Source organism: Physella acuta, unplaced genomic scaffold, assembly GCF_028476545.2.
Source record: "Physella acuta isolate Inbredline_101_S28 unplaced genomic scaffold, ASM2847654v3 ptg000123l, whole genome shotgun sequence".
In the NCBI taxonomy this organism is placed as follows: Eukaryota; Metazoa; Mollusca; class Gastropoda; family Physidae; genus Physella; species Physella acuta.
Genome location: NW_026731642.1, coordinates 1 through 19,624, shown reverse-complemented (window position 1 = coordinate 19,624; position 19,624 = coordinate 1). Strand labels below are relative to the sequence as shown.

Sequence of the window (19,624 nt, the reverse complement as noted above, 5' to 3'; positions counted from 1 at the left end):
GATTTATTGAATTTAAAATGAAGTATCTCAAACGTAAATATCTAATTTTGGTAACCAGTTTAGTCTAACAGACACTTAATTAGTTTAATAATTAGTTTAACTCATTAGCAATGTTAATCAATTTAATTTATTAGCAAATATAATTTATTTAACATATATTCTTATTTAACAGTTTAACTTTTTACCAGATTTAATGTTTTTAATCTATTAATATATACAACGTATTAAAAAAGGAATTATTGAATCGTGAAGAAATTAACATATTTTGTCTGATACTAGATTAAACTCGAAAGCTTCATGGTCTTGCTCAGTGTTTTTGGTCTCTGTTTCCTGAATCGTATCTGGCAAGTTCTGGTTGTGTGTTTCCGGTAGAGGGAACAGCGTTAGGGCAGCTATGAACGAACATACGCCGAATATGATAATAGCATCGACGTTCCATAGGGCTTTAGTCTGTAAAAAAATTCTGAGCTTCAGAAAACAAAGACACAAATTCCAGTCTATAAATTTAACTAAACCAACAGTTTTAGAAAATTCTAGAATTATGGTAGCTTTGTACTGATCAATTACATTAAAAGAACTTTCCAGATTTACTGCTAGTATCTCCACTCTAACTCTAACACTTGTCATACTCTACACCTGACCTGAATTTATCCCTAACCCTAACCTTATGTTGTTGTTTACAAACGACGTTATGATTTTAGACCGCTTGTCTCAGAGGCGTAGCGACCCTTCCCGGCGCCGGGGGACAAACTTTCCGATTTGCACCCCCCCCCCCTCAAGATTTCGATTTGTACCCCCCCTCAAACTTTCGATTTGCATCCCCCCCCCCCTCAAGATTTCGATTTGCACTCCCCCCTCAAACTTTCGATTTGCACCCCCCCCCCCCCTTCGAGATTTCGATTTGCACCCCCCCTCCTCAAACTTTCAATTTGCACCCCCCTCAACCTTTCAATTTATTTTTCCTACCCATTTTGGCGCCCCCTAAGGTCGGCGCCCGGGGACATATGCTCCCCCCGCCCCCCCCCCCCCTCGCTACGCTACTGTCTTTGTCTTACCCTCTTCCCAAAAGATCATTTCCCTTAAAATGTAAGACCCCTAAAATGACTTCACACTTCAACAAACCTTAGCACCTCCCCCCCACCCCCACACACACTGCCAAATTGTTTCTCCTTTTACTTTCTCGTATATACGATGTATATTGGAAATATTGTAGTCGTGCAAAACGAAAATTCGAGATTTTCAGAAATCTCGACGTGTTACTCCTTCCTGGGTCGGAAAAACATAGTTTTGCAATTTTGTCTGTATGTCTGTGTGTGTTGTGTGAATGTGTGTCTGTAAACACGATAACTTGAGTACCGTTATAGCTATGTTGATGAAATGTCATATATAAGTATTATATGAAATTTGTTTCAACTTTTCAGCAATTTCCGGTAATCGGAAGTGGAACTATTTCTACTATTGGTTTTTTAAAAAGCCTATAACTTGAGTACTGTTTTAGATAGATAAATAAAATTTCACATATAAGTAACAGATCTAATTATCTGCATTTTTTGTAAAATTTTGAGTAAATTCCATAGTACTTTACGTTATTTACAATTTCTCAAAGAGCGCATATGAATTTATGAAGTACTAATATTTCGCGCTATTATACATATATTGTTTGCTGATCACTTGGTACTTGGTGCGCAATTCTTTTTTTTTCTACGAGATTCTATTCTATTTTTAAAAGTTTAAATAATTAAAAATGGATTTAAAATCATTTGTATATCCCCAGTTGCCATCCCCATAGTATTATTTAAAAATATTCGAGAAAGTTTAGGGGAGATCACTCTCGCTTTATTAAATACCACCCACACTTACCCAGTGGTTTATCTGTGGGGCCACAATACCACCCACACTTACCCAGTGGTTTATCTGTTGGGCCACAATACCACCCACACTTACCCAGTGGTTTATCTGTGGGGCCACAATACCACCAACACTTACCCAGTGGTTTATCTGTGGGGCCACAATACCACCCACACTTACCCAGTGGTTTATCTGTGGGGCCACAATACCACCCACACTTACCCAGTGGTTTATATGTGGGGCCACAATACCACCCACACTTACCCAGTGGTTTATCTGTGGGGCCACAATATCACCCACACTTACCCAGTGGTTTATCTGTGGGGCCACAATACCACCCACACTTACCCAGTGGTTTATCTGTTGGGTCACAATACCATCACACTTACCCAGTGGTTTATCTGTGGGGCCACAATACCACCAACACTTACCCAGTGGTTTATCTGTGGGGCCACAATACCACCCACACTTACCCAGTGGTTTATCTGTGGGGCCACAATACCACCCACACTTACCCAGTGGTTTATCTGTGGGGCCACAATACCACCCACACTTACCCAGTGGTTTATCTGTGGGGCCACAATACCACCCACACTTACCCAGTGGTTTATCTGTGGGGCCACAATACCACCCACACTTACCCAGTGGTTTATCTGTGGGGCCACAATACCACCCACACTTACCCAGTGGTTTATCTGTGGGGCCACAATACCACCCACACTTACCCAGTGGTTTATCTGTGGGGCCACAATACCACCCACACTTACCCAGTGGTTTATCTGTGGGGCCACAATACCACCCACACTTACCCAGTGGTTTATCTGTGGGGCCACAATACCACCCACACTTACCCAGTGGTTTATCTGTGGAGCCACAATACCACCCACACTTACCCAGTGGTTTATCTGTGGGGCCACAATACCACCCACACTTACCCAGTGGTTTATCTGTGGGGCCACAATACCACCCACACTTACCCAGTGGTTTATCTGTGGGGCCACAATACCACCCACACTTACCCAGTGGTTTATCTGTGGGGCCACAATACCACCCACACTTACCCAGTGGTTTATCTGTGGGGCCACAATACCACCAACACTTACCCAGTGGTTTATCTGTGGGGCCAAAATACCACCCACACTTACCCAGTGGTTTATCTGTGGGGCCACAATACCACCCACACTTACCCAGTGGTTTATCTGTGGGGCCACAATACCACCCACACTTATCCAGTGGTTTATCTGTGGGGCCACAATACCACCAACACTTACCCAGTGGTTTATCTGTGGGGCCACAATACCACCCACACTTACCCAGTGGTTTATCTGTGGGGCCACAATACCACCCACACTTACCCAGTGGTTTATCTGTGGGGCCACAATACCACCCACACTTACCCAGTGGTTTATCTGTGGGGCCACAATACCACCCACACTTACCCAGTGGTTTATCTGTGGGGCCACAATACCACCCACACTTACCCAGTGGTTTATCTGTGGGGCCACAATACCACCACACTTACCCAGTGGTTTATCTGTGGGGCCACAATACCACCAACACTTACCCAGTGGTTTATCTGTGGGGCCACAATACCACCCACACTTACCCAGTGGTTTATCTGTGGGGCTACAATACCACCCACACTTACCCAGTGGTTTATCTGTGGGGCCACAATACCACCACACTTACCCAGTGGTTTATCTGTGGGGCCACAATACCACCCACACTTACCCAGTGGTTTATCTGTGGGGCCACAATACCACCCACACTTACCCAGTGGTTTATCTGTGGGGCCACAATACCACCTACACGAGCCCAGAAGCAGCAGGCGCCCATGCCAATGTTTCTGTGGAGTAAAAAAAAAAAGAAGACGCATACCTGCTATAGACAACAGCAATAATAAAATACAAAATACTAGTTAAATAAAGTGGAAGTTTGTAAAGTGTATAGACAAGTCATTATTCCATTTGAACGAGATTGTCTAATGAAACGATAGAAGATATAATTTTTTTTAGAAACATCGGCGAAGTGGAGTGTCTGTCCCCTCACTTTACCATAAGAACGTCCAAACTTAAATTTATGTAAATTATTAAAGTGTTATGCCTTTAGTGATTTATGTTATCAGAGATCTGATGTTTTAAAATCAAAGCCATCCGATGTTCCCATAGCCCAGTCCATTGGATGTTCTCATAGCCCATTTCATTAGATCTTTTGTATAGTTGTATACCTAGTGTTCGCCTAATAAAGAATCCCATAATCACCCAGTCAATGGAGAAGGCAGCGAGCCACACGAACGTTCTAACTTCATTGATTTTTACTTCTAAAACTCCACTCACACATCTAACCGTATCAGACACATTTTGAACCACATTGCCAACTCAAAAAAAAAAAACAACTAGTTTTATCAACTCTCCAACATTTGTCTTACTGAAGACATCATTGTCAGATTTTAAATAATTTAACGTTAAGATGAAGTCTTTAAAGAAATAAGAAGGTTGTATTGTCCATGATAAAATTATTTCTTCTATCGAATTACACTATTGGAAACATTGAACTAACTAAAAACGAACACTGTTTGAAAGTCCCAAGCTATTTTTATCTACTTCCTACCTCATGACTGTGGGATAGATCTCTGACGTGTACACAAATATAATGGCAAACTGGCAACTCGCGGCACACCGACCCGCCACGGCCAGGGCAGCTATTAGATAGCTGTAGCCTGAAGATGGATACAACACATATTTATAAAGTCATTATAATTATATTTTAAATGCTTTTATTTTAAAGATAATAAAATAAAATTGCTTTCATAAGTAGATGAATTGGTCGCTAAAAAGTGCATGAGATTTCAAGAGCAGACAATGCTTTTTTGATAAAAAAATTAGATATGTGTGCAGTGTCTTCAAAGACAAATATTTTAGCTGGAGAGGCTGTAACAAACCGCTGCTTTAAAAGTTGGTCAATTTAAAGTTACAAATTTGGCCACAAACTGCAGGACGGAAGGAAAGACAAATAATTTTTTAAATATCCTGGTCTGTTACAAAATGAAATTTTGTAATCTGATATGTTTTCGTTTGCTTGGAAGCGTAATGCTGTAAGTTGGCTGTACATTTTAATGTAAATATATTTTTAGTGCAGTTTTTATCCTATACAAATCCATGTCCGTACCAGATAAATAATCATTCATAAATCCGGCTGCAATACAAGTCACAGCTGCTATTATCAGGGTTGCCAGGAGGGGTTTTTTACGACCAAATCTGAAATACAGACAATTACAGTAATTATACAGTTTCATGCGATCATTAAATGAATTCAAAGCTGCAGATTTGAAATTATATATTTTAAAAAATTAAACAAAAGCAAAGACACAGCAATTTAGATAAAAGTATAAAGTACTTGACGGTTAGAATAGAGTTTATTTTTTAACTAAAAACTTTTAAATGACCATCAGAAATTGAAGGCAGCTTACATTTTCATCATGGGCAAACTCAGCGCATACGCTGACGTCTCGAACACACCTCCGATACAGAAGAGCAGATAGGGGTTGCCATGGAGACTGGATAGTTTGAAAGTGAGGCCGTAGTAGCAGGTTGATATCACTAGCCTGTGGACAACGACATTTTGGTTTACTGAGGTGAAAATTGCCTACATCGTGCATCAAAACTTCCTTTTGAACTTAATTAACTAACCTTTTTATTAAAGGATACATTAAAGCTCTAGACTTTAACCCGAAAGTTTCGAGTTTAAATACGGGTTCTAGTCAGTAGAACGTCCCTGAGTCCACCCAGTTCTAATGGGTACCTAACTCACGTTAGGGAAAGTAAAGGCAGCTGGGCACAATGCTAACCACACTATCCCTTCATATGCCGAGGTCACAAAAAACAGATGGACTCTACTTCACTTGCCCCTTGGACCGTCAGGTTCGAAAAGGGAACTTTATTTTAAGGGGTTTTTCATGTTGAGGGACAATTCGTTTTTCTCCATGGTAGGCACACAACCATCACCAATTTAAAAACATCTGGCATAGCAAACCAACAACAATAACATACTAAACGTGAAATTCACCCCATCCCTCCAAATCCAACGCAAAAAAAAAAAAAACCGACAAACTAACAAGCTAATCACTAAGCACAACAAATTATTCACCAACCAAATGTAGAAGAGAATGAGAGATCTTTGTCTCATTTGTCCATTGCGGATCAAGTCAGTCAAATTACACTGTCTGATTGGTCCAGCTGTTGATTTGTTCGTCTCCCTTTTGATTATCTCCCATTCTTTATCAGGGACTGGGATCTGTTCCATTGTGAAAGGAACAGTGGTAAGGGGAGAGAATAAAGAATTGGTTAAACTACTTTATAGGAAACTATCTTTTCATGTATAGTATTGTGTTGGCATATATTATTGATCTGATTTGTTAAGCTGAGGTTATAAAAGTGTAAAAGTTAAGCGTGGAAGAATGGACAGTGGATTGTTGTGTACATGTGTGGACGATGGGAGGTAACAATTATAATTGTGTGTGGATACAGACAAGGGAGACAACTACAATAGTTGTGCAGGAGTGTGTCCAAGGGAGACAATACCTTGTTGAATTTGCAGACTCTCTTGATGACGCTGAAAGCTTTCTTTGTTTTTCTTTTCATGATGAGCCATCGAATAGATTCAGGAACGATCCTTGAAGTATTGAGTTTTAATTAAGCCCAAACAATCCAGTAAGATACAACTACAGCCCAACAAAAAAACGAGAAACAACAGCTTAACAACCCACCAATATACAACATTGACTAACAACACACTAAAATACATCATTAACCAACAACCCACTAAGATAAACATTGACCAACAAGCCACCAAGATACAAAACTGACCAACTACCACAAAGATCCATCAGCCCAACAACCCACCAACATACAACAGCCCCAACAACCCACCAATATACGACATTGAACAACAATCCAATGAGATACAACATTGACCTAACAACCCACCAAGATACAAAAATATCCCAACAACCCACCAACATACAACAATAACCCAACAACCCACCAAGGATGTGCCAGTGCTGTGACCCCCACTACACTGATCCCAATCTGCAGATGTCGCCAGTTCCTCAACAGATACGCCAGACCGGCGAGGACGATGACGCTGGAACCAAAGAAACATTCCGTCACGACTCCAGCAAACGGTCGATGTTTGGCCACATACAGCTCAATCACCAGCGTGTACGCGGACGTTTGGAGGCCCTGAAATCAGTTTAAATATTCATATATAATTGTAGCAATACCGTAGATACATAGTAGAAATTAACTTTCTAAAGAAATGGTGGAGCGGCAGAGCGCATGGTTGCAGATGTGAAAGTATAGAGTTTTTAAACAACACAGGCTCCTAATATTTCTTTAAGTATATGCTACGTTGGTTTTCTCTTTTTTCTTTTTTTTTTTTATTTTCTTGAAAAAAAACTACTATGCTAAAAAAATTGTGTTTTGGTTCTTTAAAATTTGAAAAGCATCCACAATTCTATTTTAAAATATTCAATTCTTAAATCTCAAAACGCATAAAATTACACATACATTAAAGATTTTACAGTTAAGAAATATTTTCATTTCCCTGTAGGTTGAACTATCTCCATCAAAAATCATTGTGTTAACTGCATCATGATTAATTCAATGACGTGCACCATAAGCTATTGTATTACCTACATCATCAGCTATTGTATTACCTACATCATCAGCCATTGTATTACCTGAATCATTAGCAATTGTATTACCTACATCATCAGCCATTGTATTACCTGAATCATTAGCAATTGTATTAGCTACATCATCAGCCATTGTATTACCTGAATCATTAGCAATTGTATTATCTACATCATCAGCCATTGTATTACCTGAATCATTAGCAATTGTATTATCTACATCATCAGCCATTGTATTACCTGAATCATTAGCAATTGTATTACCTACATCATCAGCCATTGTATTACCTGAATCATTAGCAATTGTATTATCTACATCATCAGCCATTGTATTACCTGAATCATTAGCAATTGGATTATCTACATCATCAGCCATTGTATTACCTGAATCATTAGCAATTGTATTATCTACATCATCAGCCATTGTATTACCTGAATCATTAGCAATTGTATTATCTACATCATCAGCCATTGTATTACCTGAACATTAGCAATTGTATTATCTACATCATCAGCCATTGTATTACCTGAATCATTAGCAATTGTATTACCTACATCATCAGCCATTGTATTACCTGAATCATTAGCAATTGTATTACCTACATCATCAGCCATTGTATTACCTGAATCATTAGCAATTGTATTACCTACATCATCAGCCATTGTACTACCTGAACATCAGCTATTGTATTATCTACATCATCAGCCATTGTACTACCTGAACATCAGCTATTGTATTACCTGTAACAACATCCCCTGTATGAACCTCAGGACCACGAACATGGTGTAGTTGACAGAGAAGGCGATGATGACCCCCAGGACCGATGACGTGTAGAGGGTGAAGAGCATGACGGGAAGACGGCCGTACCGGTCAGCCAGATCCCCAAACACGAGACCACCGATGGTGACGCCAGAGAAATAGACGGTCGTTGCCAGATTGACAAGGTAAGCATCGGAGCAGACGAGATCGAACTGGAATCAATAGCGAAATGTTTGATTAAATTCAATGCGTACACTAGTTTCAACTTACGTGATCTGAACACACAGTCTTGTGGGAATGAAAAGCACTCCCACTTAATTTCTTAATTTGATTTTTTTTTACACTTTAGTCAAACAAATTGTATGCTTCACTCACTGATTCACTAATCAGAATTTTTAATAGAGTCCTAGACTACCCGTTATCTAGTTAGATAACTGTGGGTTTCGGGGGTCATCCATAAATGACATCACGTCTGTCAGCACTTATCATCCCAAAATAACCAGACCCCACATTAAAAAAGACGTTTTTTATATATTTTAAAAACTCTACTAAACTCTACTTCACCTGCCCAGTGTCCCGCCAAGTCTCAGACATGTTTGAATTAAAAAAAAAAAAACGATTCCGGTCGAGCATGGCTCTGACCACACTATCCCTTCATATGCTGAGAACATAGAAACAGGTGAACTCTACTTCACCTGCCCTGTGCCCCGCGAGGTCCTGATAGTCAACCTTATCATTCACATGTAGGCCTTAAGAAAAAAAAAAATTGAAAACATTGTTGTAAAAAGAAAATAATTCTTTTTACTATTACTTAAGTCATTGTTCTAAACTTTTATAATTAATGTGGTTAATCTACCTATGAATATATCAATAAATTAATTAACGGCTTTAAATTAGTTTGTAATTAACAGTGTGTTTAAAACAATATTTACCACCCAAAATCCTATTTTACAACTCTACACATAATGCAGATTCTCCCCAATAACAAATCAGAAAAACAAACAAAAAAATTAGTTATCAAAAGTCACTATTCAGTCAAAGTTAAGCCATTGTTCTTTAAAATTAATGTGGTTAATCTACCTATGAATAAATCAATAAATTAATTAAAGTCTTTAAATAAATTTGTGATTTACAGTCTGTCTGAAAACAAAAATCGTTCTCTACCTACATACTATTTTACAGTTCTCCATATAGCGTAGAGATTCTACAGTAGTCAATCAGACAAACAAAAAAAACAACAACAAAAAAAAAACAAATAAATATTCAAACATGTAAACAAACTTGAGTTTTAGTAGTATATATAGATTTCTAGCTTTTCAGTTGTGGATGACCCATAAAGTGCATCTAATAAAACTAATATACAATCTTTATAATAATAATTAGGTGAAAAAAAGGAAATAAAACTAATTTGTCTTCTTAAATAAAATCAATTTTTGCCACACAAAAAGGCGGTTTCACGAGCAACCAATACTTATTTTGTTTGCTTTAAAACCCTATCCGACAACTGGTCGACTAGCTGATTCAGACCCATTGGCACTTAATCTTGTTGTCTCCACTTTTATTATTGAATATTGGAATCGTTCAATTAAATTGCATTGACTAATAAAATGTCTAACTAGATTAAAATTTAAATAACCTGCATAGTCATTGGAGACTAATGTTTCTGGAAAATATGAACGAAATCGATACATTAGAAAAGGGTTAAAATCGAGTTACAAGATTTGCCACAAATCCTCCACAAACAAACGAACAAACAGACATTTATAAACTTAAAAAAGCTCATAAAAATGAAAGACTGACCTGGCTGACGATGTTCCACTCGTTGTGTACAGGAGTGTACATCCACTGTCCCGCCGTACACAGTACAGTCTCGTTACGGCCGTCAGAGAAGTAAAAAGTAGTCGAGCATTGCGAGTGGGACGTGTTAGTCACGTCATTGGTCAGGTTTCCTTCAAAGATTGCCGCTAAAAAATAAAATATTAAAACCTTACAGTTCCTGACGTAAATGGTGACTTGTGTAAAGGAAAACTTCCACAAACTGCACAAGTAAACGATGACTCTCATTTATTGACACACTGACCATTAAATGAGAACTTAATGAATTCCCCACACTTACCATAAAATTATGACTTGATGAATTCCCAACACTAACCATTAAATGAGGACTTAATGAATTCCCAACACTAACCATTAAATGAGGACTTAATTGCCACACACATTAAATAATGACTCACACGAATACTCACATGAGTTCCCCACATTGGCCATGCACGTGTGGGGTACCGGTGACCCGTGGAAGGCCATGATGACGTGATGAAAGACCAGGCTAATGTAGGAAGACGCTATCAGGACGTGGGCCATCAACTGGAACTTGCCACGTCCTCCTAGAGCGGTCATCAGGTTCTCCAGGCTGTCCACACTGTACGTCATGGTGGGCAGTGCTGGGATATGTGACTTTGGTGGACTGAAGTTGACTTTGATTGACTTTAGTTGACTTTGGTGGACAAGTTGACTTTGGTGGATTCACCTTGACTGAATTTGACTTTAGTTGACTTTGGTGAATTTAGTTGACTTTGATTGACATAAGTTGAGTTTGGGTGAATGGTTAACTTTGGTTGACTTATGTTGACTTTGGTGGACTAAAGTAGACTTTGGTGGATTTAAGTTGACTTTCATTGACATCACTTGAATCAATGAACAGCTTATTTTGACTAAGTTGATTTTGAATAAAGGGTTGGTTAGGTTTGACTTCCTATGACTGGCTAATTGATAGTTAATCCACTTTGACTTAAGTTGACTTTGGTTGACTTATCAGACTTGACTTTTGTTTGAGTGACTTTAACAGTCTGGAGACCTAAAGTTTAACGTGGTTGACGTTGTACTATGTTCTTGACTTTTCACGTTGATGAAAGTTGCTGAATGGATGACTGCTTGACTTTTTACGTTGATGAAATTTGCTGAATGGATGACTGCTTGACTTTTTACGTTGATGAAATTTGCTGAATGGATGACTGCTTGACTTTTCACGTTGATGAAAGTTGCTGACTGGATGACTGCTTGACTTTTCACGTTTAATGAAAGTTGCTGACTGGATGACTGCTTGACATTTGCAACACGACAATAACCCTGGTTTATTTTGAAAAATTCTGGTTGACTGCGGTAATACTTGACTTGTGACTGGCGGTCACGGTTAATGACTTGGTCAAGAATAGATAAATGTCTAAATTTAGATTTAGTTTTTACCTCTAGATGACGTTGTTCAATTCAAATTTAAAAGATGCAGGTGGACAAGTAAACAGATGCTGTCTTAATTAAACTTAATTAGTTAAATTTCTGATGACTCAAGAATATTTTAAATAATTTGTGTTGACTTTATGTTAAAGTGGTCAATTTATTTAGCATTTTGTAACTTATGATTGTTTGACTCTAATTTCATGAAACTGACATTGTTTGACTGGGTTGTTGATTGAGAGCCTTCAGTTTTTTAATAACAGACCTGGAGTTGTCGTCACTGTTGTGGTGACCACGATCTGAAGTAGGTCAGCACATCACGTCAAAACAGACAAGAATTCCAGAACAAATTCTACATAAAAACACACTAAACCTTTATATGCTGCAGAGGCTTAGCGAGGGGGGGGAGGTACATATGTCCCCGGGCGCCGACCTTAGGGGGCGCCCAAATGGGTTGGAAAAAACAAATTAAAATTTAATTTTAGCTGCAGTTTTGCATTATAAATAGAAAAATATATATATAATGTATGGGGGGGGGGGTGCAAATGGAAAGTTTGAGGGGGGTGCAAATTGAAAGTTTGAGGGGAGGTGCAAATGGAAAGTTTGAGGGGGGGGGTGCTAATTGAATGTTTGATGGGGGGGGGGGGGTTGCAAATTGAAAATTGAAAGGTTGTTTCCGAGGGGGGCGCCAAATTGAAAGTTTGTCCCCGGGCGCCGGGAAGGCTCGCTACGCCTCTGATATGCTGAAATTACAGAAACAGGTTAACTTCACTTGCTCTGTGGATAGTCAGGTTCGAAAAGGAGACTTTACTTTTACTACATAGGACAAGATGGCACATTCAATGTAAATAGATCTATATTCTCACTGAACTGAATATACTTTCTGCTGACTGCAAACGTTTGCAAACGGATCGTTTATTTTCTCTACAACATTTAAAGCCTGTGACCAACATTATGTGAACATGATGTGTTTAAATAGCACAGAGGCGTAGCGACCCTTCCCGGCGCCAGGGGACAAACTATTCGATTTGCAACCCCCACCTCAAACTTTCGATATGCACCCCCCTCAACGTTTCAATTTATTTTTCCAACCCATTTTGGCGCCCCCTAAGGTCGGCGCACGGGGACAAATGCCCCCCCCCCCCTCGCTACGCTACTGAAATAGCAAAAAAAACAACAACAAAAAACAGTTCGCGTAAACGCTATTAAATTACGATAGTTATGAAATCAATAAACTCTACTTCATCCCGCACAGAGAGGAAGAGAGGGATGGAGGGTGAGGGATAGAGAGACGGGGAGGGAGAAATGCGGACCACATGCCAACATACAAATGAACTTTAAGCTAATTAGCACGTGAATTAATCAACTAGAAACAAACTACACTTTCACAAAAATCATCTGAAAGAACTGACCAAACATGACCAACACTTACGTTTCATTGAAATATTCAATCCACTAGTGAAATATACACACGCAGTGTCTTGATAAACGTGGATTAGCTTACCATATACAGCAGAAAACATGTGACATGCTATAAATAAAACATCTGTTCTTAGTATCAGAATTGTCAGTTAATGGTTTGTCTGAAACTTACCATGAATGTAATGACTTAGTTAAATGGCCTAGTTTTCAGACACGTGATGGTTTCACCTTAACACTTACACGGCTGTCCATGAAATATGACATTAGATGTCCAAAAATGATGACACGATTTTGTTTTGACATTTTTTACTCTCCTTCGTCACAAAATGTCTGATCTCTTCATGCCCATCTTAGTGATACGTCAGGCTACTGCTAGACAGGGCAACCTACCAATGTGACACGACAACCTACCAATGTGACACGACAACCTACCAATGTGACACGACAACCTACCAATGTGACACGACAACCTACCAATGTGACACGACAACTTACATCTAGACATGACAACCTATCAATGTGACGCGACAACCTACCACACGACAACCTACCAATGTGACGCGACAACCTACCACACGACAACCTACCAATGTGACACGACAACCTACCAATGTGACACGACAACCTACCAATGTGACACGACAACCTACCACACGACAACCTACCAATGTGACACGACAACCTACCGCTAGACACAACCTACTAATGTGACACGAAAACCTACCGCTAGACACAACCTACCAATGTGACACGACAACCTACCAATGAACACGACAACCTAAAATGTGACACGACAAACTACAACTAGACACGACAACCTACCGCTAGACAGGACAACCTACTAATGTGACACGACAACCTACCAATGTGACACGACAACCTACCACTAGACACGACAACCTACCAATCTGACACGACAACCTACCACTAGACACGACAACCTACCACTAGACACGACAACCTACCAATCTGACACGATAACCTACCACTAGACACGACAACCTACCGATGTGAAAACTTACTCCCTTGAACCTCCACCACCTTGACTATCAACATGCAAAACATTTCACCAACAGATTAACAAAACAACCTACTCACCAAACAACAAAATTTATAAGAATACCCAAATCCACAAAACGTGTTGACAGTCTAATAAACCATCTGACATCCATCTCTAGCTGATATATACATTCAGCACTCATGTGATTAAAAGACAACAGCTGACACTTTAAGGGTAAAAAAATAGAATCGTTAAACGACGTAATGAAGCATCATTAATCTAGTGTTAATGTCATTCAAAATCATTTGTACAACAACAAAAAACAACTAATTATCTTCATTAAGGAATGTCGGGGGCGGTGCAGTCTAATAGAAGGCCTAGAGTTCGAATCTCGGTTCGGATTCGTAACTGCAGAACGTTGCTGAGTCCACCCAGCTCTAAGGGGTACCTGTCTCACTGAGCACAGTGCTGACCACACCATCCCTCCATGGCCACAAACGAGTAAACATTTTATTTTTATTTTAAAAAACAATTTCGTGGAGTAATTTTATTTATGCATCAGGCAACACCTTAACCACCATTTATCGATGTGTACTTTTGGGCTAGGTTAAAATATAGAACAACCAAATTTCAGGACTTGTAAAATTACACCACTGAATGAGATTATTTTTGTATCACGTGTGTGTGTATGCATGTGTGTGTGTGTATGTGTGTATTTATATATGTGTGTCTGTGTGTGTGTGTTTGATTTTAAGAAAACTGAACCAATAGCCAATAGCAGTAACTTGTCGTATACATGTGTTATTTTTTGTGTTCATTATGCGTTGTATCCCCCCCCACCCACCCCCCCCCCCTCCCACTCCCCAACACACCCAACTCCCACGTACCTGTATTAATACATATGCATTTTGTGTTAATTAATCGCTGGAGAAAATAGTTTCAGTATTTCTTCCAGACTTTTTTCCTCCGGGGGGGGGGGGGGGCGGACACTAGTAAAAATATATGTTTACTATATAAATTCCATCTCGTTCGGGTGGGGGGGCTTAACCCCCCCCCCCCCCCCCCGAAGGGATGCCTGGAAGAAACTCTGAATAGTTTTAGTGACTAACATGTGTATTTGGTGTTATTTTATCTCTGAAGACAATCGTTGTATATTTAGTGACCAACAAGTGCATTTGGTGTTAATGTGTTAATTATTCTCTGGACACAATAGTTTTATTTTTAGTGACTAACACTGTGGCGTGTCGTTAGAACATGCATGACAAATACGTCATCAGCTTTCACAGAAATGTGAGGTAATCGGTGCCTGCTCCATTCGTTCGGGATGTTATAGTACATGGCCTTCTGCTACGTGTCTGCTGCGGTGCTGTATATATATATATATATATATATATATATATATATATATATATATATATATATATATATATATATATATATATATAGTGTGTGTGTGTGTGCGCCTTTTCCCCATCTCCACCCCCCTACCCCCATCATAACAAAAGCCTGCCTACGCCTTTGCCTTCAGTGACCAGAGCAGTGTTTATTCCAGACTTTTTTCTCCGGGGGGGGGGGGGGGGGAGGGGCACTTAAAATTTTCGGGGGGACGGACGAAAATTTTCGGGGGGGGGGGGCGGTTCCATTTCGTTCGGGGGGCGGTAGAGATGCCTGGAAGAAACTCTTGACCTGAGGTAAAAGACAAAGTTAAATTCCACAACAATCTCTGGTCGAGTTGGTTGTTGCACATCATCTCATTACGCGCTGGAACCCATGTATATGGAATTTGGTCTATTTACGCTACGCCAGTTTTTGTTGACCACCGCTAACTTGTTATAACGGTGTTATCTTCACCACAGCTAACAGGATATAACGGTGTTATCTTCACCACTACAAACTTGTTATAATGGTGTTTTGCTCACCACTACAAACTTGCTATAATGGTGTTTTGTTCACCACTACAAACTTGTTATAATGGTGTTTTGCTCACCACTACAAACTTGCTATAATGGTGTTTTGCTCACCACTACAAACTTGCTATAATGGTGTTTTGTTCACCACTACAAACTTGTTATAATGGTGTTTTGCTCACCACTACAAACTTGTTATAATGGTGTTTTGCTCACCACTACAAACTTGTTGTAATGATGTTTTGTTCACTACTACAAACTTGTTATGATGGTGTTTTTTTCATCTCAACAAACTTATTATAAAGGTGTTATGTTCACCACTTGTAATAGTGGAGCTTTGTTCACCACTATAAACCTGTAATAATATTATGGTGTTTAAAAAAAGTCCACCTTCTAATATTTTGAATAACCTCTCACATTTAATTCTAAATTTTAGTTTGTAACAGATATTTAATCAACAAATAAAATAAAAAATAAAATAATCTTGTGAAGTCGTACGGTTTTGGAGCAGTTGAGGAAATGTAGTTGGTTAGGCTTTCAATGTGTTTTCTTTCTGAAACTAACTCTAGCAACAATATAATAACTTAAAGACGATTGAGATTGCATACAACGTTAAAATTAATTCTTAACTAGGGCTTGAACTTGGCAAACAATTAAGAATGACAACAGCCTTGGACTAATTAGGTGTGAAAAATGAGAGGATGGTAAAGAGTTAATGAGAAGATGGGACGGTAATGGGTTAATCAAATGACGGGAAATTGATGTGTTAGAATGTTTATTAACTAATCAGTGAGGAGTGTTATGAAAGGCTAATGAGGGATAACTGTTACATAACTAGGTAAATGACACACATTACAGAGTCTTCTGACAGCTATGCATACATATAACAGGAGTTTCACTACCAATAAATTATACGTCAAGATGGCTTATCAAAATTTCCCTTGTTTGAAGCTATCACTTGGCTCAATCGACTCAGTCATGTATTGTAAATTTACACATCAGTTTGCCTTGCCATGTTCGCTTTAGTACTACAGTTGTCATCATCGGCTTGTGAGGACTGATACAGGTTTATAATAGTAATTTATTCTTTCTGACATTGCCTTTCATTCACTGACAAGGATTTATGTATACATTAAGCAAAACGTTTAATTACAACTTTAAAAACCTGAAAATGTAATTAATTAATTGATAATCTGATGTCTAGCGGAAATGATTTTGTGATAAAGAAAAATATTTTTTTTTTTTTTTTGTTGATATTTTGATATAAAGAAAAATCCTAATTTATAAAAGCCCAATGTGCGCACATCTCTCTCTCTCTCTCTCTCTTTCTCTGTCCGCAAAAAATTTTCGCCGGACATCACGTCAGAATCGGCAGCGATATATCGAGAATTTTTTACGGACTTTTGTTGAAAATAATATGTTAGATGTTTTAAATGTATAACCACAATTTTATTTAAAGAAGAAAAATAAAAATTTAAGGCGTATTCGAATGTAGAGAAACAGTATTATTTATGCAACCGGAAAAGCATTAATATATGTGAAAAAGAACGCATAAAACTGTGACGTCACTATTGCTTATACATTAACTATTGACGTCATCTGCCAAAATAGCGAAGATGTTAGTGTACATTAAACCACGCAGGTGGTGCGGGTTCGAGACACACCAAGTTAACTTGGTTAATGTATTTATTTTTATTATGCTCGGGCTAAACTTAAAAAAAAATTCTTTTAGGAATCTAGATCTAGATCTAGATTGTCGGGTGTCCGATAGGGCACTTCCCGGCGCCGCAGGCGCTTCAAATTTGGCAGGATCTTGCCTTGGGGCGACAGAACACGGGGGCCGGTTGGCCGAAAAGTCTACGATGAGGGGGTCAAAACTGACCTCGACTGACCGGTACCTTATATGAGCTATAAATCGAAAAAAAATGTCCACGGATTAAACCTCTTCATAACTCTTGAGGTCGTAGACCGACCCTCGGGCGAATTAATTAAGCATGCAAATTCTCAATGTTTTCGAAAGCCTAAGCGAAGCTGGGCAGCATGCCTAGTAATATTATAAGAAGGATGGATACTATGTGGGTTAAATGAAACGCTTCAACTTAAATTTTTTGCAATTTAAACTTCAAACAATCCATTTTCAAATATTATTTCCCAGAGTTTATTTAACGTTTAAAAATTATTTTGTATTGTATACAGTTACAAATAAATTAAATAATGTGTACAAACAATAATTGATAAGAAAAAAAAATAAAAAATATCCTAATGCTGGATCAAAAGCTTCTATGAATTCAGTGATTGTTAATTTCTTCCATAGTTTTTGAATTTTCCCCATCGGTTACCTTCCCTAAATTAACCCCCTGGGTTATCTCCCTTGAATTCCTCCCATTCATATTCTCCCCTGGTGCTCCCCCATTGGCCACGCCCCCCTCTTTAATGATGACCAGCTCCTGGACCAGGTCCGGCAACACTTTGTTGTGGGTCTCTGGAAGCGGAAGTAGCACTAGAACGGCCAGAATTGACAGCAGACCGAAGACAAGCACGGCATCGATGTCCCAGAGTGCCAGCATCTGTGTGAGAGGGGGGGGGGGGGGTGAAGGTTGGGTTTGTTCCGTTAAAAATACGTGATCGTAATACAAGTTTTTAGAACGTTACTTATTATTGTTAACACATTGTTAGAGCTCACTCATAAGTAGAATTAAAATTTTCAATTTTAATGACTCAGTCATTTGAGACATGTTTATTCAAAAAAAAAAAGATTCCTGTTTATGATTTAGAAAACTTAAATATATTAATTCAAAAGTGTTTTCAAATACAATGCTAAAATATAACTTTTCATGGTTGAGAGAATTTAAATATATATAATCATTAGTGATAATTCACTGACATTTGAGGTCAGTGATTAGAGTGGAAAGGGGGGGGGGGGTGTTTGTGGCATCACTCAGCTATGATCTAGTACGGAAAACTAATAATAATATCATAACAATTTAAAAAAAAAACATTTATTAACGCCTCAAAGTTCTAGTAAACGAACCCCCCCCCCCCACTCCGCGGACGAATAAGAAAATATAGTTTATATTAAAAATATATCCTTGAACAAATGTCATGTGTCGCCTCCTCCCTCTTCCCCTCTCCCCAAATGGAAATTTTACGAGCGCCTCACCCCCCCCCCCCCCCACACACTCCTTTTTATGTTTCAAGTATCCCCCCCCCCGAAGAAAATTGTTTGAAAGAAACCCTAGAAGAGAAATAACCCCTGAGACTTACCCAATAGTTCAGCTGTGGTGCCAAAAAATTACCAAACTGTGCCCAAAAACTGCAGGCTCCAATACTAATATTTCTGTAACACAAAATACAATGTAGGTTCCTGAAATTTAAAAAAAGAAGTAGCCTACCTCCATTACCCCTCCACCCACCAACTAACTAAAAATATAAACATTCATTGAACTCTTACTAAATCATTCTTAGCCTTAACCATATCATTGTGTTGAATACCCACTTTAAAGATAAAAAAAAATTATATTACATGTGTCAAAAAAAAAAGATAAGCGATGATATTTTAAAGCTAGAGACTACCTTAGAACTGTTGGAAAGTTTTCAGAAGTATAAAAATAGATTATGGTGTATGCGCAGCCTATTGCGCATCTTCCGAATGTAGCCAAAGCAGATGGTAGAAGAAAACGATCTGAAGTTAAAGCAAAAATTGTATTTCATATTACATGGACTATTTAGAACTTAAATCGAACTCATATAATATAATGTTATTT

At 38.6% G+C, this 19,624-nt stretch overlaps 1 protein-coding gene and 1 long non-coding RNA gene across 2 annotated transcripts; both read right to left on the bottom strand.

Annotated features, from left to right (window-relative positions):
* Window positions 1-202: 202 nt before the first annotated feature.
* Window positions 203-10,777, bottom strand: LOC131934935 (solute carrier family 22 member 3-like). Its single transcript, XM_059291205.1, has 11 exons — window positions 10,547-10,777; window positions 10,101-10,264; window positions 8,282-8,512; window positions 6,892-7,088; window positions 6,429-6,519; window positions 5,999-6,141; window positions 5,318-5,452; window positions 5,017-5,105; window positions 4,459-4,567; window positions 3,622-3,694; window positions 203-450 (listed from the first exon to the last, which is right to left on the bottom strand). The coding sequence occupies exons 1-11, from the start codon at window positions 10,728-10,730 to the stop codon at window positions 256-258; spliced, it is 1,611 nt and encodes a 536-aa protein (XP_059147188.1). The 5' UTR covers window positions 10,731-10,777; the 3' UTR covers window positions 203-255.
* A 7,240-nt stretch (window positions 10,778-18,017) lies between these two features.
* On the bottom strand, window positions 18,018-19,540 carry LOC131934913 (uncharacterized). The gene is made up of 3 exons (XR_009385853.1): window positions 19,434-19,540; window positions 19,125-19,197; window positions 18,018-18,427 (listed from the first exon to the last, which is right to left on the bottom strand). It is a non-coding gene; the product is annotated as an uncharacterized LOC131934913 (long non-coding RNA).
* Between the last annotated feature and the right edge of the window lie 84 nt (window positions 19,541-19,624).

Excerpts from the sequence above, each read along its gene's own strand:
- LOC131934935 (XM_059291205.1), bottom strand. The coding sequence starts at position 10,730 with ATGACGTACAGTGTGGACAGCCTGGAGAACCTGATGACCGCTCTAGGA. Across the intron at positions 6,142-6,428 it reads GAGTCTGCAAATTCAACAAG|ATCCCAGTCCCTGATAAAGA; the intron begins GTATTGTCTCCC and ends ACAATGGAACAG. Across the intron at positions 3,695-4,458 it reads ATCTATCCCACAGTCATGAG|AAACATTGGCATGGGCGCCT; the intron begins GTAGGAAGTAGA and ends TTTACTCCACAG.